Source organism: Salmo trutta, chromosome 9 (assembly GCF_901001165.1).
Source record: "Salmo trutta chromosome 9, fSalTru1.1, whole genome shotgun sequence".
In the NCBI taxonomy this organism is placed as follows: domain Eukaryota; kingdom Metazoa; phylum Chordata; class Actinopteri; order Salmoniformes; family Salmonidae; genus Salmo; species Salmo trutta.
Genome location: NC_042965.1, coordinates 35,837,661 through 35,863,777, shown reverse-complemented (window position 1 = coordinate 35,863,777; position 26,117 = coordinate 35,837,661). Strand labels below are relative to the sequence as shown.

Below are 26,117 nucleotides of genomic sequence, written 5' to 3'. Positions count from 1 at the left end.
GTGCACCCATGACCAGCTCAGAAACCAGATTGCATAGCGGAGAAGGTACGGTGGGATTCGAAATGGTCGGTGATCTGTTTGTTAACTTGGCTTTCGAGGACCTTAGAAAGGCAGGGTAGGATAGATATAAGTCTGTAGCAGTTTGGACCTAGAGTGTCAAATCAAATCAAAGTTTATTTCTCACGTGTGCTGAATACAACAGGTGTAGACCTTAAAGTGAAATGCTTACTTACAGGCTCTAACCAATAGTGCAAAAAATGTATTAGGTGAACAATAGGTAAGTAAAGAAATAAAAACAACAGTAAAAAGACAATGAAAAACAGTAGCGAGCCTATATACAGTAGCGAGGCTATAAAAGTAGCGAGGCTACATACAGACACTGGTTAGTCAGGCTGATTGAGGTAGTATGTACATGTAGATATGGTTAAAGTGACTATGCGTATATGATGAACAGAGAGTAGCAGTAGCGTAAAGAGGGATTGGCGAGTGGTGGGTGGCAGGACACAATTCAGATAGCCCGGTTAGCCAATGTGCGGGAGCACTGGTTGGTCGGGCCAATTGAGGTAGTATGTACATATGTACATGAATGTATAGTTATAGTGATAAAGTGATATATGATAAACAGAGAGTAGCAGCAGCATAAAAGAGGGGTTGGGGGGCCACACAATGCAAATAGTCCGGGTAGCCATTTGATTACCTGTTCAGGAGTCTTATGGCTTCGGGGTAAAAACTGTTGAGAAGCCTTTTTGTCCTAGACTTAGCACTCTGGTACCGCTTGCCATGTGGTATTAGAGAGAACAGTCTATGACTGGGGTGGCTGGGGTCTTTGACAATTTTTAGGGCCTTCCTCTGACACCGCCTGGTGTAGAGGTCCTGGATGGCAGGCAGCTTAGCCGCAGTGATGTACTGGGCCGTACGCACTACCCTCTGTAGTGCCTTGCGGTCGGAGGCCGAGCAATTGCCGTACCAGGCAGTGATGCAACCAGTCAGGATGCTCTCGATGTTGCAGCTGTTGAACCTTTTGAGGATCTCAGGACACATGCCAAATCTTTTTAGTTTTCTGAGGGGGAATAGGCTTTGTCGTGCCCTCTTCACGACTGTCTTGGTGTGTTTGGACCATTCTAGTTTGTTGGTGATGTGGACACCAAGGAACTTGAAGCTCTCAACCTGCTCCACTACAGCCTCGTCGATGAGAATGGGGGCGTACTCGGTCCTCCTTTTCCTGTAGTCCACAATCATCTCCTTAGTCTTGGTTATGTTGAGGGATAGGTTATTATTCTGGCACCACCCGGCCAGGTCTCTGACCTCCTCCATATAGGCTGTCTCGTCGTTGTCGGTGATCAGGCCTTCCACTGTTGATGGTGTTGGAGTCGTGCCTGGCCTTGCAGTCGTGGGTGAAAAGGCAGTACAGCAGGGGACTGAGCACGCACCCCTGGGGGGCTCCAGTGTTGAGGATAAGCGTGGCAGATGTGTTGCTAATTACCCTCACCACTTGGGGGCGGCCCGTCATCAAGTCCAGGATCCATTTGCAGAGGGAGGTGTTTAGTCCCAGGATCCTTAGCTTAGTGATGAGCTTTGAGGGTACTATGACAAGCAGTGTTTTCGCCACAGTGTTCCCTGTCCTTCATCCTGCTTTATCAAACTAGTAGTGTTTTCTCCACAGTGTTCCCTGTCCTTCATCCTGCTGTAGCAGACTAGCAGTGAAGCATGTGTTCATCATCATCAACTCTCCTTTACACCTTTATAGGCCTGACAGGTAACCATACAAGTGACTGCTCTTCCACTGTATAGATTTCATTGCAGAATCTGGGAGCTCACATAAACAGGGTTGTGTTGGAATAATACCATAGTAAAACCGGTAGGATGACCTTTGGGAGAAAATGAATGTCTTCATCTTCAAATAATATTTTTGTAGGAATCTCCTTGCGAATGATTTTGCTGAAGATTGTATCTCCGGCGGCCTGGGCAACTTTCCTGCCTCATAATGCCATCTATTTTGTGAAGTGCGCCAGTCCCTCCTGCAGCAAAGCACCCCCACAACATGATGCTGCCACCCTCGTGCTTCACGGTTGGGATGGTGTTCTTCGGCTTGCAAGCCTCCCCCTTTTTCCACCAAACATAACAATGGTCATTATGGCCAAACAGTTCAATTTTTTGTTTCATCAGACCAGAGGACATTTCTCTAAAAAGTACGATCTTTGTCCCCATGTGCAGTTACAAACCGTAGTCTGTTTTTTTTTCTTTTCAGTGTACCGTCACATGTATATATTTTTTTTACTATGTTTTTTACAACGTCACATGTATATATTTTTTTACAATGTCACATATACATTTTGGGATGTACAATGGAAACCTATTTCCTATATAGTGCACTCTTTTTGACCAGAGCATGATCAGTAGTAGTGCACTACATAGGGAATAGGATGCCTTTTTGTGATACATTACATTTCTCTGAGTTGAGCCTGGTAGAGTTTGTGGCGACAGGTGTGCGGGGAGCAGAGAGGATAGCTTTGTAATTTAGAGTAACAACAGTTGATGCTTTGCTTCTGAGCCCTTAACTACCTCTATCATTTTTTCTTTACTCTCTGGGCCTGACCCCATATTTCTCATTGTAGTGCTCCTGACGGTGGATTTCACACTCCAACAAATCTATAACCTCTAACTCGTGGCACATTCGTCCTCCAAAAAGTGTGTTGCGGTATCTCATCAGATATTGCAAACAAAACTGCGTCAGAAAGAGTCCTCTAAACAGCTCTCACCCATTTTAGAATCAATGGAAGTGGATCATTTTGAGTGCCATCATTTAACCATGGATGGTATCTAAGACAAAGATCCTGACCGTAACATCCATCAACTGCTTGGTACTGGATCTTACTCAATATTCCAAGATCCGGTCTATTTAAAGAGCGAATAGCCATTTCAAGCTGTAGCTGAGTAACAATGATGAAATTCTCAGGGCTAAACAAGTTCTTTGACTCACCCTTATCCTGATGCCTTTAAATTGGTTTCTACTGTTAGGGATTTAACGCCTGTTGGTGTGCTGTGGGTAGGATGACTGAGAGCTGAAAAGATACTGTAATTCTGGTCCTGCAGAGATAGATAGCTATCTGGCCACATGAAAAAATACTATAGCTTACTCAAATCAAATCAAATTGTATTTGTCACATACACTTGGTTAGCAGATGTTAATGCGAGTGTGGCAAAATGCTTGCGCTTCTAGTTCCGACCATGCAGTAATATCTAACAAGTAATCTAACCTAACAATTTCACAACAACTACCTTATACACACAAGTGTAAAGGAATGAACAAGAATATGTACATAAAAATATATGAATGAGTGATGGGCGAACGGCATAGGCAAGATGCAGTAGATGGTATAGAGTACAGTATATACATATGAGATGAGTAATGTAGGGTATGCAAACATTATATAAAGTGGCATTGTTTAAAGTGGCTAGTGATACATTTCTTACATCAAATTTTTCCATTATTAAAGTGGCTAGAGTTGAGTCAGTATGTTGGCAGAAGCCACTCAATGTTAGTGATGGCTGTTTAACAGTCTGATGGCCTTGAGATAGAAGCTGTTTTTCTGTCTCTTGGTCCCCACTTTGATGCACCTGTACTGACCTTGTCTTCTGGATGATAGCGGGGTGAACAGGCAGTGGCTCGGGTGGTTGTTGTCGTTGATGATCTTTTTGGCCTTCCTGTGACATGGGGTGGTGTAGGTATCCTGGAGGGCAGGTAGTTTGCCCCCGGTGATGCGTTGTGCAGACCTCACTACCCTCTGGAGAGCCTTACGGTTGTGGGCGGAGCAGTTGCCATACCAGGCGGTGATACAGGTTTGTGAGTGTTTTTGGTGACAAGCCGAATTTCTTCAGCCTCCTGAGGTTGAAGAGGCGCTGCTGCGCCTTCTTCACCACACTGTCTGTGTGGGTGGACCCTTTCAGTTTGTCCGTGATGTGTACGCCGAGGAACTTAAAACTTTCCACCTTCTCCACTACTGTCCCGTCGATGTGGATAGGGGGCTGCTCCCTCAGCTGTTCCTTGAAATCCACGATCATCTCCTTTGTTTTGTTGACATTGGGTGTGAGGTTATTTTCATGACACCACACTCCGAGGGCCCTCACCTCCTCCCTGTAGGCTGTCTCGTCGTTGTTGGTAATCAAGCCTACCACTGTAGTGTCGTCTGCAAACTTGATGATTGAGTTGGAGGCGTGCATGGCCAGGTAGTCATGGGTGAACAGGGAGTACAGGAGAGGGCTGAGATGCTCCCTTGTGGGGCCCCAGTGTTGAGGATCAGCGGGGTGGAAATGTTGTTACCTACCCTCACCACCTGGGTGCGGCCCGTCAGGAAGTCCAGGACCCAGTTGCACAGGGCGGGGTCGAGACCCAGGGTCTAGAGCTTAATGACGAGTTTGGAGGGTACCTTGGTGTTAAATGCTGAGCTGTAGTCGATGAACAGCATTCTTACATAGGTATTCCTCTTCTCCAGATGGGTTAGGGCAGTGTGCAGTGTGATTGCGATTGCGTCGTCTGTGGACCTATTGGGGCGGTAAGCAAATTGGAGTGGGTCTAGGGTGTCAGGTAGGGTGGAGGTGATATGGTCCTTGACTAGTCTCTGAAAGCACTTCATGATGACGGAAGTGAGTGCTACGGGGCGATAGTCATTTAGTTCAGTTACCTTAGCTTTCTTGGGAACAGGAACAATGGTGTCCCTCTTGCATGTGGGAACAGCAGACTGGGATAAGGATCGATTGAATATGTCCGTAAACAAACCAGCCAGCTGGTCTGCGCATGCTCTGAGGACGCGGCCGGGGATGTCGTCTGGGCCGGCAGCCTTGCGAGGGTTAACACGTTTAAATGTTTTACTCACGTTGGCTGCAGTGAAGGAGAGCCCGCAGGTTTTGGTAGCGGGCCGTGTCAGTGGCACTGTATTGTCCTCAAAGCGAGCAAAGAATTTGTTTAGTTTGTCTGGGAGCAAGACATCGGGGTCCACGACGGGGCTGGTTTTTCTTTTGTAGTCCGGGATTGACTGTAGACCCTGCCACATACCTCTCGTGTCTGAGCCGTTGAATTGCGACTCTACCTTGTCTCTATACTGACGCTTAGCTTGTTTGATTGCCTTGCGGAGGGAATAGCTACACTGTTTGTTTTCGGTCATGTTTCCGGTAACCTTGCCCTGATTAAAAGCCGTGGTTTGCGCTTTCAGTTTTGCGCGAATGCTGCCATCATTCCATGGTTTCTGGTTGGGGAATGTTTTAATAGACACTGTTGGTACGACATCACCAATGCACTTGCTAATAAACTCGCTCACCGAATCAGCGTATTCATCAATGTTGTTGTTCGACGCTATGCAGAACATATCCCAGTCCACGTGATCGAAGCAATCTTGAAGCGTGGAATCCGATTGGTCAGACCAGCGTTGAACAGACCTGAGCACGGCTACTTCCTGTTTTAGTTTCTGTCTATAGGCTGGGAGCAACAAAATGGAGTCGTGGTCAGCTTTTTCGAAAGGAGGGCAGGGGAAGGCTTTATATGCGTTGCGGAAGTTAGAATAACAATAATCCAGTGTTTTGACTAGCCCGGGTCGCGCAATCAATATGCTGGTAAAATTTAGGGATCCTTGTTTTCAGATTAGTCTTGTTAAAATCCCCAGCTACAATAAATGCAGCCTCAGGATATGTGGTTTCCAGTTTACGTCGAGTCAAATGAAGTTCTTTCAGGGCCTATCGATGTGTTTGCTTGGGGGGGAATATATACGACTGATTATGATGGAAGAGAATTCTCTTGGTAGATAATGTGGTCGGCATTTGACTGTAAGGAATTCTAAGTCAGGTGAACAAAAGGACTTGAGTTCCTGTATGTTGTTATGATCACACCACGTCTCGTTAATCATAAGGCATACACCCCCGCCCTTCTTCTTACCAGAGAGATGCTTGTTTCTGTCGTCGCGATGCGTGAAACCAGGTGGCTGTACCAACTCCGATAGTGTGTTTCGAGTGAGCCATGTTTCCGTGAAACAAAGAACGTTTCAGTCTCTAATGTCTCTTTGGAAGGCAACCCTTGCTCGGATTTCGTCTACCTTGTTGTCAAGAGACTGAACATTGGCGAGTAGTATGCTCGGGAGTGGTGCGCGATGTGCCCGCCTACGGAGCCTGACCAGCAGACCGCTCCGCCTGCCCCTTCTGCGGCGCCGTTGTTTTGGGTCGCCGGCTGGGATCCGATCCATTGTCCTGGGTGGTAGGCCAAACAGAGGATCCGCTTCGGGAAAGTCGTATTCCTGGTCGTAATGTTGGTGAGTTGACGTTGCTCTTATATCCAATAGTTCCTCCCGACTGTATGTAAAAAAAATAAAGATTTCCTGGGGTAACAATGTAAGAAATAACACATAAAAAAACAAAATACTGCATAGTTTCCTAGGAACGCGAAGTGAGCCATCCATCTCTGTCGGTGCCGGAAGTGAGAGCTATGGTATAAATACTGTAGCATTAATATATTTATATACTACACTGAGTGTAGAAAACATGAATTAAACTTTAAATCTAAGCCTGGTGTCTTGAAAGATTGAATAAAATGCGCTTGACATTTTGGCAGTGTTTCTTTGACAGAGAGATGAAGAGATGAAGGCTGTGTTGGGCTCTGTAGCTGGCTGTGCTCTTTAGCTGGCTGTGCTCTCTAGCTGGCTGTGCTCTCTAGCTGGCTGTGGCAGGGGGAGGCAGGGACTGAAGCCAGGCACGCTAATAGCTGACTGTTAGGGTAGTGTCCCAAATGGCACCCTATTCCCTATGTGCACTAATAGTGTGCCATATACAAAATATTAAGAACACCCTATTTTGCCCTCAGAACTGCCTCAATTCATTGGGGCATGGACTCTGCAAGGTGCTGAACATGTTCCACAGGGATGTTGGCCCATGTTGACTCCAATGCTTCCCACAGTTGTGGATTTAACAAGTGACATCAATAAGGGATCATAGCTTTTAGCTGGATTCACCTGGTCAGTCTATGTCATGGAATGCTCTTTCCATGACATAGACTGACCAGGTCGTTTAGATGAGTTTATTAATCACATGCACAGGGTAGAAGATGTAATTTGGGGTGGCAGGTAGCCTAGTGGTTCAAGCTGTAACGGTCGTCGTACGTAATGGACCAAGGCGCAGCGGGTTGAGTGCTCATCTTAACTTTATTTGAACACATACGAAACAAAACAAGAAAACGATCGAACGAACAGTATTGCAGGCTACACACACAGCTATGCAACAACTTCCCACAAACCATAGGTGAAAAAGGGCTACCTAAGTATGACTCCCAATCAGAAACAATGATGTACAACTGTTCCTGATTGAGAGCCATACCAGGCCAACAAAGAAATACACAACATAGAAAACCATAGAAATACAAAACAAGAACATTACCCAAAAACCCCGGAACACATAAAACAAACACCCCTCTTACATAAATACATATCCCAATAAACCCCGAACCACATAAAACAAATAACCCCTGCCACGTCCTGACCAAACTACAATAACCAATAACCCCTTATACTGGTCAGGACGTGACAGTCACCCCCCCCCCCCCCCCCCCCAAAGGTGCAGACCCCGGATGCACCTCACACAAAAATAAACACAAAAATAAACCCCCCAAACTAAAGGGAGGGAAGGGAGGGTGTCTGCCGTCACCGACGGTTCCCGTGCTACACCCCCCCTCCCCAATCCTCCTACTGTGGAGGTGGCTCAGGCTCTGGCCTTAGTCCCACACCTAACCTGTCCACCCCCGCTGAATACCTCGGGCTGAAGCGCGTCGCTGTAGACCTCGGGCAAAAGGGTGACTCTGGGAGCTCCGGACTGTAGGGCGACTCTGGCTGCGACGGTTCCAGACTGTAGGCCGTCTCACTCGGTTCCGGACTGTAGGCCATCTCACTCGGTTCCGGACTGTATGCCGTCTCACTCAGTTCCGGACTGTAGGCCGTCTCACTCGGTTCCAGACTGTAGGCCATCTCACTCAGTTCCGGACTGTGGGCCGTCTCTCTCGGTTCCGGACTGTGGGCCATCTCTTTCGGTTCCGGACTGTGGGCCATCTCTCTCGGTTCCGGACTGTGGGCCATCTCTAGGCGGGGCACTGTCGCCGGACACTCTGGACGGGGCACTGTTTCCGGACACTCTGGACGGGGCACTGTTGCCGGAAGCTCTGGACGAGGCACTATTGCCGGAAGCTCTGGACGGGGTAATGTCGTCGGAAGCTCTGGACGGGGTACTGTCGTCGGAAGCTCTGGATGGGGTACTGTCGTCGGAAGCTCTGGATGGGGACTGCGCACTGAAAGCCTGATGCGTGGGGCTGGTAGTGGAGATACCAGACTGGAGACATGCACCCCAAGGCTAGTGCGAGGAGCAGGAACAGGACGAGTTGGACTGGGCTGACACACTGGAGGCCTGGTGCGTGGGGCTGGTATTGGAGATGCCAGACTGGATACACGCACCTCAGGGCTAGTGCGAGGAGCAGGAACAGGACGAGTTGGACAGGGCTGACGCACTGGAGGCCTGGTGCGTGGGGCTGGCTTTGGATACGCCAGACTGGATACACGCACCTCAGGGCTGGTGCGAGGAGCGGGAACAGGATACACTGGGCCGTGAAGGTGCACTGGCGGTCTTGAGCGCAGTACTGGCACCACCCTTACTGGCTGGATGCCCGCTTCCCCCTGGCAAATGCGGGGCGCTGGCACCGCGCACACCGGCCTGTGAATGCTCGGCCTCGACGCTATGCACATCACCCCATAGCACGGATCCTGACCAGTAACATATAACAGTCCCGGTCTTCGCTCCACTTTCGCCGTTCCTCCCTCGCTGTCTCCACCTGTCTCCATGGCAGGGTCTTGTCCCCTGCCATTACTTCTTCCCATGTCCAAGATGTCCTCCACTCCCTTCTCTCCCTGGCCCAGGATCCTTCTTCCTCCTGGGCCCGCTGCTTGGTAAGTTGGTGGTGGGAAGTTCTGTAACGGTCGTCGTAGGTAATGGACCAAGGCGCAGCGGGTTGAGTGCTCATCTTAACTTTATTTGAACACATACGAAACAAAACAAGAAAATGATCGAACGAACAGTATTGCAGGCTACACACACAGCTATGCAACAACAACTTCCCACAAACCATAGGTGAAAAAAGGGCTACCTAAGTATGACTCCCAATCAGAAACAACGATGTAAAGCTGTTCCTGATTGAGAGCCATACCAAGCCAACAAAGAAATACACAACATAGAAAACCATAGAAATACAAAACAAGAACATTACCCAAAAACCCCGGAACACATAAAACAAACACCCCTCTTACATAAATACATATCCCAATAAACCCCGAACCACATAAAACAAATACCCCCTGCCACGTCCTGACCAAACTACAATAACCAATAACCCCTTATACTGGTCAGGACGTGACACAAGCGTTAGACTAGAAACCGAAAGGTTGCAAGATCGAATCCCCGAGCTGACAAGGTAAATCTGTCGTTCTGCCACTGAACAAGGCAGTTAACCCACTGTTCCTAGGCCGTCATTGAAAATAAGAATTTGTCCTTAACTGACTTCCCTAATTAAATAAAGGTAAAAAAAATGTAATAAACTTGCAGTACAGTGAGATTATTAAGCTCTGAGCTCCAACAGTGCATGTTAAAAAGAGTGAACATAATAATATCGACAGTATTCTACAAAGTTCTATGGTAAGCACTACACGATCGAGTGATACTACAGTGTATAATATACTACAGTTTACTAAATAATTACATAGTAAACTGTAGTCTTTTTTCATGTGGGTGCATTCATTCTCTCCCCCCACCCACTCTCTCGTTCCCTTCCTCCTTCTATCGCTCCATCCCTCCAATCAGTCTGTGTGTCAAGGTGTGGGGCCCCCGGGTTTCCAAGTGTCTCTGGAGGAGCAGGCCTTCCTGCTGCTGACAGACCCAGAGAGACAGACCATGGGCTACTACCTGCGGGAGTACAAGGAGGGACACATCGGCTTGGAGCCCCTGACCATGGCCCTGTTTGAGCTCTTCAACACCCATGCCAAGGTAACGCACCCTATTCTATATATAGTGTACTATTGGGCTCTGGTAAAAAAGTAGTGCACTATATAGGGAATAGGGTGCCATTCGGGATACACCTGGGTGCCTGGTTCATCTTATGGTCAATCTTTTTCTCTCTTGATGATGGTACCTCCACAACTGTTGAGAACATTTGAATTTCATGTACACACAGTCATTCATCCAAAATGCCCATACATGTTCTCTAGGAGGTTCCTGGTGTCAGTTGTTAATCCATTCTTCCTTCTGGCCTCCCTCTAGTTCTCTTTGTCATAGGAGACCTGATCAAAACATGGTGCTCAAAACGTTGTCTTGGAAATTCCCATGGGAGCATAACACGGTGTGCCGATTCCCCTTCTCACCTTTTATTTGGCAACTCAAAATGGCCACCAGTCCAGTCAAAATGGCCACCAGTCCAGTCAAAATGGCCACCAGTCCACTCAATATGGCCACCAGTCCACTCATTATGGAATCATTTAATTGAATGAGGAGACCCATTCTACTCATTATAATCTATGTTCCTGTCCTCCCTCCAGTTGTCCCTGCTATCTGAGGTGCGTAGTCAGGTGGCTCCCCAGGAACTGGAGCTGTATGATGGCCTGGTGCTGCACCGCGAGAGGGAGGCTCTGAAGGCCTGGCACGGAGGAATAGGATCCCTACACCCTGCGCACCTATACAGCCGCTGTCTACACACTGAGCCCTCAGCCAGCCACAGCCACTCCAACCCGGCCACTCTCTGCTCTGCCAAGGTAGGAGGAACAGTGTAGGATGGATGGACTTCCAGGTGTGTTGCTATTGGATGGTTCTGGACTATTCAAAGTGTGTGTGTGTGTGTGTGTGTGTGTGTGTGTGTGTGTGTGTGTGTGTGTGTGTGTGTGTGTGTGTGTGTGTGTGTGTGTGTGTGTGTGTGTGTGTGTGTTCGTGTGTGCATGGGTGCATGCTTGCGTGCCTATTGAAGTCTACGGTGCCTGTGGCTGTATACTGTATGTGGGTGTTTCTTCCTGGCATCTTCTCTCATCTTTCATCCATTGGAAGTTGCACTCTGACTGTTGCCAGTGTCAAATGAAACAGAGCAGTGATTTCAGATGAGATTACTGAGCAGCAGTGTTCTGTAGTGTCAATATTCCACCGATGTGGCCCGGACAAGCTGAATGGGACCTCACTCTGCCAAGTCACTCTACAAAACACTATAACACACTGTAACCATACAACTGAGTCTGAGACCCAGCCACGCTTTAATAGAAACTGATAAAACAGTGTTTGTATCCACAATGGCACCCTATTCCCTATTTACTGCACTACTTTTGACAATATGGCTCTGGTCAAAAGTAATGCACTATATAGGGAATACAGAATAGGGTGCCATTTTCTCCAACAAAGCAGAGATTATTCAGCGGTGAACCAGCAGGATTTAAAACCATTGTGAGAAGAGATTATCTTTAAGATGACTGGGCTGAACCCAAGGATGTCTTTTGTGCTCAGCAGTTGTTCATGTTAACGTGCGTCCAAGGTGACAGTGTTGCTGTCTGTTTGATATGGCTGGCTGGTTGCCATGGCTGGCTGGTTGCCATGTCTGGCTGGTTCTGCTGAGCTTGTCCACTCTGTGCTTGTATAATTGATCATGTTGACATCATCATTACTATAGCTGTAAAATCCCACCCTTGTTAACAAGTCATTGTAGTTCATTTATATTGTATCCACTAAATGAACTTCCTGTGTTAATGGTTGATTGAGGTCTTTAGTCACAGTTCATGGTTAATGTTTCAGCACATGATTGTCTCACAACATTGTACTGGGAGGCAGGTCAGTGAGTCTATGGCTGGGCCTGTTTATTTTCAATGGTACGATCAAATCAAATCACATTTTATTGGTCACATACACATACTGAGCAGATGTTATTGCGGGTGTAGCGAAATGCTTATCTTCTTAGCTCCAACAGTGCAGTAATATCTAACAATTCAGTAGTATCTAACAATTCAGTAATATCTAACAATTCAGTAGTATCTAACAATTCAGTAGTATCTAACAATTCAGTAGTATCTAACAATTCAGTAGTATCTAACAATTCAGTAATATCTAACAATTCAGTAGTATCTAACAATTCAGTAGTATCTAACAATTCAGTAGTATCTAACAATTCAGTAGTATCTACCAATTCAGTAGTATCTAACAATTCAGTAATATCTAACAATTCAGTAATATCTAACAATTCAGTAGTATCTAACAATTCAGTAGTATCTAACAATTCAGTAGTATCTACCAATTCAGTAATATCTAACAATTCAGTAGTATCTAACAATTCAGTAGTATCTAACAATTCAGTAATATCTAACAATTCAGTAATATCTAACAATTCAGTAGTATCTAACAATTCAGTAATATCTAACAATTCAGTAGTATCTAAGAATTCAGTAGTATCTAACAATTCAGTAATATCTAACAATTCAGTAATATCTAACAATTCAGTAATATCTAACAATTCAGTAATATCTAACAATTCAGTAGTATCTAACAATTCAGTAGTATCTAACAATTCAGTAATATCTAACAATTCAGTAATATCTAACAATTCAGTAATATCTAACAATTCAGTAGTATCTAACAATTCAGTAGTATCCAACAATTCAGTAATATCTAACAATTCAGTAATATCTAACAATTCAGTAATATCTAACAATTCAGTAATATCTAACAATTCAGTAGTATCTAACAATTCAGTAGTATCTAACAATCCAGGTGGAATACCAGGCGAAGTCATTTTACTGTAACACATCAACCTTGTGTCTCTGTCTCTCTTTCAGCAGGAGTGCTCACATGGTGACATTGTACAGCAAGATCCAGGGGCAACCACTAATGTCCTACCTGACGATACATTGGTGAGTCTGTATGTGAGTTTGAGTTTGTTTCAGACTGATTGAAATCATAGTCAGGTTTTATGATGTGCAGGATTATAACTAAATGCTAATGTTTTTGAACAATGCGTTTTAAAGGTGAGGCGTGACACTCTCTCCATGAAAAAACGACATTTGGTGACCTTCATCAGACAGACTTGAGTTTGTACAGAGTTTGTTTTTAACACAAAATTCTGTACTATGTCCCTTTTTGTTTCTAGAATGAAGTGCAGTCTACAGCTGAGTCTCCTCTGTTTTTCAAGCCTCCTCCTCCCTCCGGACCCGGACAGACCCAGCCCAGACATCCGAGGGACAGGGAGAGGGAGCAGTCCAAGCGCCTCTTATCCAGACACTCCCAATCTGGCCTGGTCTTTACTGCCCCCACCAGGCTGCACCAGGAATGTCACCACAAACACCTTAAAGCCTTCCAAAGCTTCTCCAACCACCAAACTTCCACCTCCCCTTGCTCTGACCTCCATCACACCTGTCCCAACCCTGGCCATCATAACAGCTCCAACCCTGGCCATCATACCACCCCCAACGCTGGACATCATACCACCCCCAACCCTGGCCATCATACCACCCCCAACCCTGGCACTAGCCATAGTGTCTATCCAAGCTCTGGCAATGACACATCCATGAACTCTCTTCACCACACCTGCCAAAACTCCCTCCACATCTCCACAACTACCTCCTCCGACCACCACACCCACCAAACACACCACGGCTGCTCCAGCTCCGGCCACCATTCCTGCCCTGGCTCCCTTCATCCCAAGCCCTCTGGTCCTCAGAACAAGGAGAAATTCATCAAGCTTCCCATCTTCAGATCCTGCTCCCATGAGAAGCCTGCTACCTCCCCTGGTCCCTCCCCTGGTCCCTCCCCATGTCTCTCTCCCTGTCTCTCTCCCTGTCCCTCCCCATGTCTCTCTCCCTGTCTCTCTCCCTGTCCCTCCCCATGTCTGTCCCCCTTTCCCTCCCCCTGTCCTTCACCCTGTCCCTCTCTCTCGGTTCTGGGACCTCCCCCATGTAGTCCAGATAGGCCCTGCTCCCCCTGCTCTCCCTCCCTCAGCCAGGGAGGTTTGTGTGTCATGGCCGACGCACACAGACTGACTGCTGAGGTCAGGCCTGAGCCCCAGCAGAGAGGTAAAGATCAATGTGTGTGTGTGTATCTGTGTACCTGTGCCTGTGTGTGTCTATGCTTGTCTGTGAGTATGGCTTTACATGCATGTATATATAATCAAATCTACTTTCCTTTTTGTATCCAGGCACCACATTGTCCCAGCTGTCAGACAGTGGTCAGACTCTGAGTGAGGACAGTGGGGTGGACATTGCTGAGGCACGAGGGCTCAGTAAAGACAGCAGTCCTTGGCCAACTAAGAACCAGGCCAGCCAAGCCACACAGGGGCCCCAGGGGACCCAGGGGTCTGCAGTACTGGCATCCAAACAGGTGAGGCCCACCAAGGGCCCAAATCACAACAGAAACAACATGGATGAGTCTCTAATGGAATCCTATTCCCATTATACTGTAGCCCTGGTCAAAAGTAGTGCACTATACAGGGAATAGGGTGCAATTTGGGACGCATACCATGACATTCATACATCTCTGAGTTTTAGGACACTTTGTTTTGCCTTTTAGCAAATTCATGGTTTGCCCCACTTGGTAACACTGAAAAAAATACTAAAGGCATCTTTTATTACAGAACACTCAATGCCGTCGATTAGGCTTAGTGTTTAGCTTACTCTATGTATTTTAGTCCTCATTCTATGCCATTATTCCAAGTCTTCTATTCTATGTCCTTATTCCATGTCTTTATTCTATGTCTTTATTCTGTCTTTATTCTATGTCCTTATTACATGTCCTTATTCTATGTCCTTATTCTATGTCTTTATTCTATGTCTTTATTCTATGTCCTTATTCTATGTCCTTATTCTATGTCCTTATTCTGTCTTTATTCTATGTCCTTATTCTGTCTTTATTCTATGTCCTTATTACATGTCTTTATTCTATGTCTTTATTCTATGTCCTTATTCTATGTCCTTATTCTATGTCCTTATTCTGTCTTTATTCTATGTCCTTATTCTGTCTTTATTCTATGTCCTTATTCTGTCTTTATTCTATGTCCTTATTACATGTCCATATTCTATGTCCTTATTCTGTCTTTACTCTATATCCTTATTAAATGTCCTTATTCTATGTCCTGATTCCATGTCCTTATTCTGTCTTTACTCTATTTCCTAATTACATGTCCTTATTCTATGTCTTTATTCTATGTCCTTATTCTATGTCCTTTTTCTAGGTCTGTTTTCTAGGTCTTTATTCTAGGTCCTTTTTCTAGGTCCATATTCTACGTCTTTATTCTATGTCCTTATTCTATGATGTCTTCTTGTGTGCCCTGCAGCAGCCTGGCTCTCCAGTGCCCATACTTACTCTGGTACGTGTGGTAAAGAATGCCAACACTCTGGGCATCGCTATAGAGGGAGGGGCAAACACACGGCAGCCACTGCCACGCATCGTCACCGTACAGGTGAGAGAGAGGCTGATACCCAAATGGTACCCTATTCCCTATGTAGTGCACTACTTTTGACAAGGAGGTTCATTTAAAAGAAGTGCACTTGTATAGGGAATATCTAGATGATTCTGCATCAGTTTATCATACTGTAACATTTACGAAAACTTTGAACATGAATGCAGTATGAAGACTACACAAGGCTTTCATACTGTGATGTCTGTAAATAGTAAGAACCACAGCCTCCTATGTGGATGTAGAACCCCCATGTTGTGCCTAAAGGTCTGTGTGTATTGATACGTATTGTAGTGTTAATGAGTGCAATATGGATTACAGCAAGCATCAAACATGACAGAGAAGCCTCCCGAGTGGTGCATTGGTCTAAGGCACTGCTAGCTGTGCCACTAGAGATTCTGGGTTTGAGTCCAGGCTCTGTCGCAGCAAGCTGCAACCTGGAGACCCATGGGGCGGCGCACGATTGGCCCAGCGTCGTCCGGGTTAGGGGAGGGTTTGGCCGGCAGGAATGTCCTTATCCCATCGCACACAAGTGACTCCTGTGGCAGGCCGGGCGCAGTGCATGCTGACACGGTTGCCAGGTGTACGGCATTTCTTCCGACACATTGGTGCGGCTGGCTTCTGGGTTAAGTGTGCGCTGTGTCAAGAAGCAGTGCGGCTTGGTTGAGTTGTGTTTTGGAGGACGCATGGCTCTCGACCTTCGCCTCTCCCGAGTCCGTACGGGAGTTGAAGCGATGAGACAAGACTGTAACTACTAATTGGATACCACAAAATTGAGGAGAAAAACAGAGACATTACCATTTTCTCTTTCATCTTAAATGTGAGCTTCCCAGAACATCTGTTTATGTGTGTAATAACAGCCTATATTTGCATTGATAATCATTTCAAAGCAGGTCAAGGAATCTCTCCTGGGGATGTTTAACTTTGTTGAAGAAAGTTTTCTACCACCTGGTTAGTGCCAGGGGTCTTGGGTAATCTATTCAGATAAACAGGATGTTGTGGGCAGGCGTGGACAGATGTGACGACTGAAGTGGACCTAAATTCCAACATTATTCATCTTTTGTTTTCATTTAACAATAATGTATCTACAAGTACAGCATGTGTTTTCATATTATACACTGAGGTTGCTTCCTAAAAGACACAATATTGCATAGAAAGTCCACAACTTCCGAGTTGATGGCTATGGTCAAAAGACATGCACTACAGTACATAGTGTGTTTCTGCAGTCTTTTATGTGCGGAACATCCTCGTACCTAATTCAGACTCACAAGATATGGAGAGTCTGATTAAGGGGTTTGTATGACAGCCGTGCAGTGATTTCCATAACAACGACTCCTAACGAGCAGCCCCCATAAATCTGTAGTCCAATAGAGTCGTGATGGTTCCCCAGGCATTTACAAGCCCACCGACTGACATGGCACAGATACTACTGCCTCATTACATCAATTATGTTTCACCACCATTAGTATGATTAAAGAACAGTCAATATCTGCAGCCCAAATGGCATCCTATTCCCTGTATATAGTCCCTGTATATAGTCCCTGTATATAGTCCCTGTATATAGTCCCTGTATATAGTCCCTGTATATAGTCCCTGTATATAGTCCCTGTATATAGTCCCTATGGGTCAAAGGGCACTATAGAGGGAATACGATGCCATTTGAGATGGAGTCTTTTGGTTGGCCCTGAATCATCATACAAGTTATTGTATGTGACATTGTTGAAAAGGTTATGTCAGGATAGGACAGCCAGAGAATAGAAGTGGGATTTGACTGTTTGACTGCCTGAATGATAAGGAGCATTTTTACATTTGGTAAGTTGGTGCCATTAGAATATTATCAAGAGAACTTTAAGGAGAAGAAGGTATCACGCAATGGGTTGCCATAACATGCAATGGGTTGCCATAACATGCAATGGGTTGCCATAACATGCAATGGGTTGCCATAACATGCAATGGGTTGCCATAACATGCAATGGGTTGCCATAACATGCAATGGGTTGCCATAACATGCAATGGGTTGCCATAACATGCAATGGGTTGCCATAACATGCAATGGGTTGCCATAACATGCAATGGGTTGCCATAACTTGCAATGGGTTGCCATAACATGCAATGGGTTGCCATAACCCATGGGCGGCAGCGTAGCCTAGTGGTTAGAGCGTTGGACTAGTAACCGAAAGGTCGAATCCCCGAGCTGAGAAGGTACAAATCTGTCGTCCTGCCCACTGTTCCTAGGCTGTCATTGAAAATAAGAATTTGTTCTTAACTGACTTGCCTAGTTAAATAAAGGTAAAATATATATATATTTTTTTAAATAACACACAATGGGTTGCCATAACATGCACAGCCAATTTCAAGTCTATGCAGCAGCAGCTGGAGTGAAATCTTGTTAGATGGTTGGAATGCCTTCCCCCTCTGCCGTAATGAGGGTAGACAGCGGAGTGCTTCAACTTAAGTGGGAACTACTTCTTCTGTCCAAAAGTATTGTTTAGCCTCCTTCTTGCACTCACATCCCAGACTTGGTTTTAATCTTCCTGGCACTAATTCTGCTGATAGCGGATAACTATTTCGAAGAAGGGTCTACTTGCAATAACTGTGACATGTGGTTGTGTTTTTCTACTAAACTTAGTTGAATGTGCTGACTGTAAGTCTGAAAAAGAGCATCTGTTGAATGACTAGAATGTAGGAAGCAGTAAAGGAACAGTGAGAGCACTAAGGGGTACTGGCTCTGGCGCTAAGTGCCCAAGGCTGAGCCTGCCTGCCCTGCTGCCTGGGTTATCAGCCCCCTCCTGCCATGGCCTCCTCTGTTCTCAGCTAGACTTAAGATTCTGTCCTGATGTCTCTGTCCTGATGTCTCTGTCCTGATGTCTTTGTTCTGATGTCTCTGTCCTGATGTCTCTGTTCTGATGTCTCTGTCCTGATGTCTCTGTCCTGATGTCTCTGTTCTGATGTCTCTGTCCTGATGTCTCTGTCCTGATGTCTTTGTTCTGATGTCTCTGTCCTGATGTCTCTGTCCTGATGTGTTTGTCCTGATGTCTCTGTCCTGATGTCTTTGTCCTGATGTCTTTGTTCTGAGGTCTCTGTTCTGATGTCTATGTTCTGATGTCTCTGTCCTGATGTCTTTGTCCTGATGTCTCTGTCCTGATGTCTCTGTCCTGATGTCTTTGTCCTGATGTCTTTGTCCTGATGTCTTTGTTCTGATGTCTCTGTTCTGATGTCTCTGTTCTGATGTCTCTGTCCTGATGTCTCTGTCCTGATGTCTCTGTCCTGATGTCTTTGTTCTGATGTCTCTGTCCTGATGTCTTTGTCCTGATGTCTCTGTCCTGATGTCTCTGTCCTGATGTCTTTGTCCTGATGTCTCTGTCCTGATGTCTCTGTCCTGATGTGTTTGTCCTGATGTCTCTGTCCTGATGTTTCTGTCCTGATGTCTCTGTTCTGATGTCTCTGTCCGGATGTCTCTGTCCTGATGTTTTTGTCCTGATGTCTCTGTCCTGATGTCTCTGTCCTGATGTCTCTGTTCTGATGTCTCTGTCCTGATGTCTTTGTCCTGATGTCTTTGTCCTGATGTCTCTGTCCTGATGTCTCTGTCCTGATGTCTTTGTCCTGATGTCTTTGTCCTGATGTCTCTGTCCTGATGTCTCTGTCCTGATGTCTCTGTTCTGATGTCTCTGTCCTGATGCCTTTGTCCTGATGTCTCTGTCCTGATGTCTCTGTCCTGATGTCTCTGTTCTGATGTCTTTGTCCTGATGTCTCTGTCCTGATGTCTCTCTCCTCATGTCTCCGTTCTGATGTCACTGTCCTTATTTTTCCTGACAGACAGGAGTCCACAAGGCACAAAGCTCTACCTCTACCACAACCTTTTACCTCTACCTCTACCTTTACCTTTACCAGTACCTTTACCTCTACCTCTACCGTTTACCACTACCACTACCACTACTTCTACCTCTACCTCTACCTCTACCTCTACTTCTACCTTTACCTTTACCTCTAGCACTACCTCTACCTCTACGTCTACCACTACCACTACCACTACCACTACCACTACTTCTACCTCTACCTCTACCACTACCTCTACCTCTACCTCTACCTCTACCTCTACCTCTACCTCTACCTCTACCTCTACCTCTACCTCTACCTCTACCTTTACCTCTACCTCTACCTCTACCTCTACCTCTACCTCTACCTCTACCTTTACCTTTACCTCTACCTCTACCACAACCTTTTACCTTTACCACTACCTTTACCTCTACCTCTACCTCTACCTCTACCTCTACCTCTACCACTACCTCTACCTTTACCTCTACCGCTACCACTACCTCTACCTCTACCTCTACCACTACCTCTACCTTTACCTCTAACTCTACCTTTACCTCTACCTCTACCTCTACCACTACTTATACCATTATCTCTACCTCTATCTCTACCTCTACCTTTACCTTTACCACTACCTTTACCTCTACCTTTACCTCTACCTCTACCTCTACCTCTACCACAACCTTTTACCTCTACCTTTACCACTACCGTTTACCTCTACCTCTACCACTACCACTACCTTTACCTCTACTTCTACCTTTACCTTTACCTCTAGCACTACCTCTACCTCTACCTCTACCTCTACCTCTACCTCTACCTCTACCCCACCTTTACCTCTACCTCTACCTCTACCCCACCTTTACCTCTACGTCTACCTCTACCTTTACCTCTACCTCTACCTCTACCGCTACCACTACCTCTACCTCTACCACTACCTCTACCTTTACCTCTAACTGTACCTTTACCTCTACCTCTACCACTACTTATACCTTTACCTCTACCTCTAACTTTCCTTGAATCCAAAACAATTCTCCTCTTTTCTTTTCCCTTCGTATCTTCTGTCTCTTCTCTCGAGCAAGAACACATCCTGTCTACACATCCTATCTACACATCCTGTCTACAGAAAGTGATTATTTATTTGATGTTTAATTCTCTCTCTCTCTCTCTCTCTCTCTCTCTCTCTGTCTCTGTCTCTGTCTCTCTGTCTCTCTCTCTCATAGAAGGGGGGCTCGGCACACAGTTGTGGGCAGCTGAAGGTGGGACAGGTGATTCTGGAGGTGAACGGGGTCTCCCTGAGGGGTAGAGAGCACCGGGACGCTGCTCGCATCATCGCTGAGGCCTTCAAGACTAAAGAGAAGGACCACATTGACTTCCTGGTTACCGAGTTTAACACAGCCCTACTGCAAGGCCTTTAGCGGGGTCGTATTCTTTAGGCACCGCACAGAAGAAAAGAGACTGAAACAAGAAGGGACGACCTGAACTGATGCTTGTTCCCGTTTTCCTGCAGGGGCTTCAGCAGGACTTTGCACTTTAGAGAGCTGGAACAGATGGAGGAAGGAGGAGAATGAGAGAACGGAAGGAGGGAGAAGTTTGATGGAGTGTTGCACCTGGGGACAAAATAAAGACAATCCGTTATTCTCCTGTAAGCCCCTTCTCCCTTCCCACATTGTTGTCCCTATATACCAACTTACCAGGCTGGCCATGCAGTGTTAAAATGCTAAAATGCACGACATCCTGCCTTAAGAAGAACCCACCGATAGAACATACAGTTGAAGTCGGAAGTTTACATACACTTAGGTTGGTGTCATTAAAACTCATTTTTAAACCACTCCACAAATTTCTTGTTAACAAACTATAGTTTTGGCAAGTCGGTTAGGACATCTACTTTGTGCATGACACAAGTAATTTTTCCAACAATTGTTTACAGACAGATTATTTCACTTATAATTCACTGTATCACAATTCCAGTGGGTCAGAGGTTTACATACACTAAGTTGACTGTGCCTTTAAACAGCTTGGAAAAGTCCAGAAAATGATATCATGGCTTTAGAAGCTTCTGATAGGCTAATTGACATAATTTTAGTCAATTGGAGGTGTACCTGTGGATGTATTTCAAGGCCGACCTTCAAACTCAGTGCTTCGTTGCTTGATATCATGGGAAAATCAAAAGAAATCAGCCAAGACCTCAGAAAATAATTGTAGACCTCCACAAGTCTCGTTCATCCTTGAGAACAATTTCCAAACACCTGAAGGTACCACGTTCATCTGTACAAACAATTGTACAAACAATTGCAAGTTTAAACACAACGGGATCATGCAGCCGTCATACCGCTCAGGAAGGAGACGTGTTCTGTCTCCTAGAGATTAACTTACTTTGGTGTGAAAAGTGCAAATCAATCCCAGAACAACAGCAAAGGACCTTGTGAAGATGCTGGAGGAAACAGTTACAAAAGTATCTATATCCACAGTAAAACGAGTCCTATATCGACATAACCTGAAAGGCCACTCAGCAAGGAAGAAGCCACTGCTCCAAAATAAAAAAGCCAGACTACAGTTTGCAACTGCACATGGGGACAAAGATTGTACTTTTTGGAGAAATTTCCTCTGGTCTGATGAAACAAAAATAGAACTGTTTGGCCATAATGATCTTTGTTATGTTCGGAGGAAAAAGGGGGAGGCTTGCAAGCCGAAGAACACCATCCCAACTGTGAAGCACGGGGGTGGCAGCATCATGTTGTGGGGGTGCTTTGCTGCAGGAAGGACCAGTGCACTTCACAAAATAGATGGCATCATGAGGACGGACAATTATGTTGATATATTGAAGCAACATCTCAAGACATCAGTCAGGAAGTTAAAGCTTGGTCGCAAATGGGTCTTCCAAAAGGACAATGACCCCAAACATACTTCCAAAGTTGTGGCAAAATGGTTTAAGGACATCAAAGTCAAGGTATTGGAGTGTCCATCACAATGCCCTGACCTCAATCCTATAGAAAATCTGTGGGCAGAAATGAAAAAGCATGTGTGAGCAAGGATCAACCTGACTCAGTTACACCAGGTCTGTCAGGAGGAATGGGCCAAAATTCACCCAATTAATTGTGGGAAGCTTGTGGAAGGCTACCCGAAACGTTTGACCCAAGTTAAACAATTTAAAGGCAATGCTACCAAATACTAATTGAGTGTATGTAAACTTATGACCCACTGGGAATGTGATGAAAGAAAAAAAAGCTGAAATAAATAATTCTCTCTACTATTATTCTGACATTACATATTCTTAAAATAAAGTGGTGATCCTAACTGACCTAAGACAGGGAACTATTACTTGGATTAAATGTTAGGAATTGTGAAAACTGAGTTTAAATGTATTTGGCTAAGGTGTTTGTAAACTTCCAACTTCAACTGTAATAGCATTAAAAATAACCATAGAAGAACCCACCAAAAAAGCGTAATAGAAACTAAGGATCCACCAATAGAACCTAAAAGCATTGAGAAGAACCCTCCAATAGAATCTAAAATAACCCAAGAAGAACCCACCAATAGAACCTAAAAGCATTGAGAAGAACCCCCCAATAGAATCTAAAATAACCCAAGAAGAACCCACCAATAGAACCTAAAAGCATTGAGAAGAACCCACCAATAGAATCTAAAATAACCCAAGAAGAACCCACCAATAGAACCTAAAAGCATTGAGAAGAACCCACCAATAGAATCTAAAATAACCCAAGAAGAACCCACCAATAGAACCTAAAAGCATTGAGAAGAACCCACCAATAGAATCTAAATTAACCCAAGAAGAACCCACCAATAGAAAACACTGGAATTGAGAAAAACCCACCGATATAATCTAATACAGTGCATTTGGAAAGTATTTAGACCCCTTGACTTTTTCCATATTTTGTTACGTTACAGACTTATTCTAAATTAAAAATGTTCCTCATCAATCTACACACAATACTCCATAATGACAAGGCAAAAACAGGTTTTTAGAAATTGTAGCAAATATATTAAAATCAGAAATACCTTATTTACATAAGTATTTACTATGAGACTTGAAATTGAGCTCAGGTGCAACCTGATTCCAATGATCATCCTTGAGATGTTTCTACAACTTGATTATAGACCACCTGTGGTAAATTCAATTGATTGGACATGATTTGGAAAGGCCCACACCTGTCTATATAAGGTCCCACAGTTGACAGTGCATGTCAGAGCAAAAACCAAGCCATGAGGTCGAAGGAATTGTTCGGAGAGATCCCAAACAGGATTGTGTCGAGGCACAGATCTGGGGAAGGGTACCAAAAAAATTCTGCAGCATTGAAGGTCCCCAAAAACACAGTGGCCTCCATCATTCTTCAATGGAAGAAGTTTGGAACCACCAATGCTCTTCTTAGTGCTGGCCGCCAGGCCAAACTGAGCAATCAGGGAAAAGGGCATTGGTCAGGGAGGTGACCAAGAACCTGATGGTCACTCTGACAGAGCTCCAGAGTTCCAGAACCTTCCAGAAGGACAACCATCACTTCAGCACTCCACCAATCAGGCATTTATAGTAGAGTGGCTAGACAGAAGCCACTCTTCAGTAAAAGGCACATTGGAGTTTGCCAAAAGGCACCTAAAGACTCTCAGACCATGAGAAACAAGATTCTCTGGTCTGATGAAACCAAGATTGAACTCTTTGGCCTCAATCAATCAATCAAATGTATTTATAAAGCCCTTCTTACATCAGCTGATGTCACAAAGTGCTATACAGAAACCCAGCCTAAAACCCCAAACAGCAAGCAATGCAGGTGTAGAAGCACGGTGGCTAGAAAAAACTACCTAGAAAGGCCAGAACCTGGAAGAAACCTAGAGAGGAACCAGGCTATGAGGGGTGGCCAGTCCTCTTCTGGCTGTGCCGGTGGAGATTATAACAGAACATGGCCAAGATGTTCAAATTTTCATAGATGACCAGCAGGGTCAAATAATAGTAATCACAGTGGTTGTCGGGGGTGCAACATGTCAGCACCTCAGGAGTAAATGTCAGTAGGCTTTTCATAGCCGATCATTCAGAGTATCTCTACCGCTCCAGCTGTCTCTAGAGAGTTGAAAACAGCAGGTCTGGGACAGGTAGCAAGTCCGGTGAACAGGTCAGGGTTCCATAGCCGCAGGCAGAACAGTTGAAACTGGAGCAGCAGCACGACCAGGTGGACTGGGGACAGCAAGGAGTCATCAGGCCAGGTAGTCCTGAGGCATGGTCCTAGGGCTCAGGTCCTCCTCCGAGAGAGAAAGAAAGAAAGAGAGAGAGAGAAAGAAAGAGAGAAAAAGAGAGAAAAAGGGAGAAAGAATTAGAGAGAGCATGCTTAAATTCACACAGGACACCGGATAAGACAGGAGAAATACTCCAGATATAACAGACTGACGCTAGCCCCCGACACATAAACTACTGCAGCATAAATACTGGAGGCTGAGACAGGAGGGGTGGCAGCCCTAAACCTGTTAGCATCCCTATGGTGATGCATAGGGGTGGCAGCATCATGCTGTGGGGATGTTTTTCAGTGGCAGGGACTGGGAGACTAGTCAGGATTGAGGGATGGATGAAGAGAGCAAAGTACAGAGAGATCATTGATGGAAACCTTCTCCATAGCTCTCAGGACCTCAGACTGGGGCGAAGGTTCACCTTCCAATAGGACAACGACCCTAAGCACACAGCCAAGACAACGCAGGAATGGCTTCGGGACAAGTCTCTGAATGTCCTTGAGTGGCCCAGCCAGAGCCCGGACTTGAACCCGATCGAACATCTCTGGAGAGACCTGAAAATAGCTGTGCAGTGACGCTCCCCATCCAACCTGACAGAGCTTGAGAGGATCTGAAGATAAAAATGGTAGAAACTCCCCAAATACAGGCAGTGGTGGAAAAAGTACCCAACTGTCATATTTGAGGAAAAGTAAAGATACCTTAATAGAAAATGACTCAAGTAAAATTCACCCAGTAAATTCCTACTTGAGTAAAAGTCTAAAAGTATTTAGTTTAAAATATACTTAAGTATCAAAATTAAAAGTATAAATAATTTCAAATTCCTTATATTAAGCAAACCAGCACCATTTTCTTGTTTTTTTTAATTAATGGAAAGCCAGGGGCACACCGCACACTCCAACACTCAGACATCATTTACAAACAAAGCATGTGTGTTTAGTGACTCCGCCAGATCAGAGGCAGTAAGGATGACCAGGGAGGTTCTGTTGATATTTTCCTGTCCTGCTAAGCATTGAAAATGTAACGAGTACTTTGGGGTGTCAAGGAAAATGTGTGGAGTAAAAAGTACAATTTTAGTCAAAAATATGAATAGAAAAGTAAAGTACAGAAACCCTCAAAAAACTACTTAAGTAATATTTTTACTTAAGTACTTTACACCTCTGAATACAGGTGTGCCAAACATGCTTCATTGTAAAGCATGTTTGTAAAGGGTCTGAATATTTCTGAAAATGTGATATTTCAGTATATACCGGTATGTATATTTATATACATTTGCAAAACATTTAAAAACACTTTTTTTGCTTTGTCATTATGGGGTATTGTGTGCAGATTGATGATGGAAAATAAACAATTTAATCAATTTTAGAATAAGGCTGTAACGTAACAAAATGTGGAAAAAGTCAAGGGTTCTGAATACTTTCAGAATGCACTGTATAACCTACGAATAGAACCTAGTATAACCTAAGAAGATCCCACCAATATAACCTAAAATAACCTAAGATCCCACCAATAGAATCTAATGTTGTTGAACTGGTGTAATGTCATCAATGATGTCATTACATTTAGCCGCTTGCTTTTCATTCTCCCTGCTTTCTCC

General features: G+C 45.0%; 1 protein-coding gene across 1 annotated transcript in view; it reads left to right on the top strand.

Annotated features, from left to right (window-relative positions):
* LOC115199661 (whirlin-like) overlaps positions 1-21,092 on the top strand; it is a 137,061-nt gene extending 115,969 nt beyond the window's left edge. The window contains exons 6-13 of the mRNA XM_029761970.1: positions 9,874-10,056; positions 10,605-10,817; positions 12,870-12,944; positions 13,181-13,807; positions 13,919-14,102; positions 14,225-14,406; positions 15,359-15,484; positions 20,515-21,092. Coding sequence (XP_029617830.1) covers positions 9,874-10,056; positions 10,605-10,817; positions 12,870-12,944; positions 13,181-13,807; positions 13,919-14,102; positions 14,225-14,406; positions 15,359-15,484; positions 20,515-20,709 — 1,785 coding nt within the window. The 3' untranslated portion in view covers positions 20,710-21,092. The remainder of the gene's footprint in view (positions 1-9,873; positions 10,057-10,604; positions 10,818-12,869; positions 12,945-13,180; positions 13,808-13,918; positions 14,103-14,224; positions 14,407-15,358; positions 15,485-20,514) is intronic.
* The last annotated feature ends 5,025 nt before the right edge of the window (positions 21,093-26,117 follow it).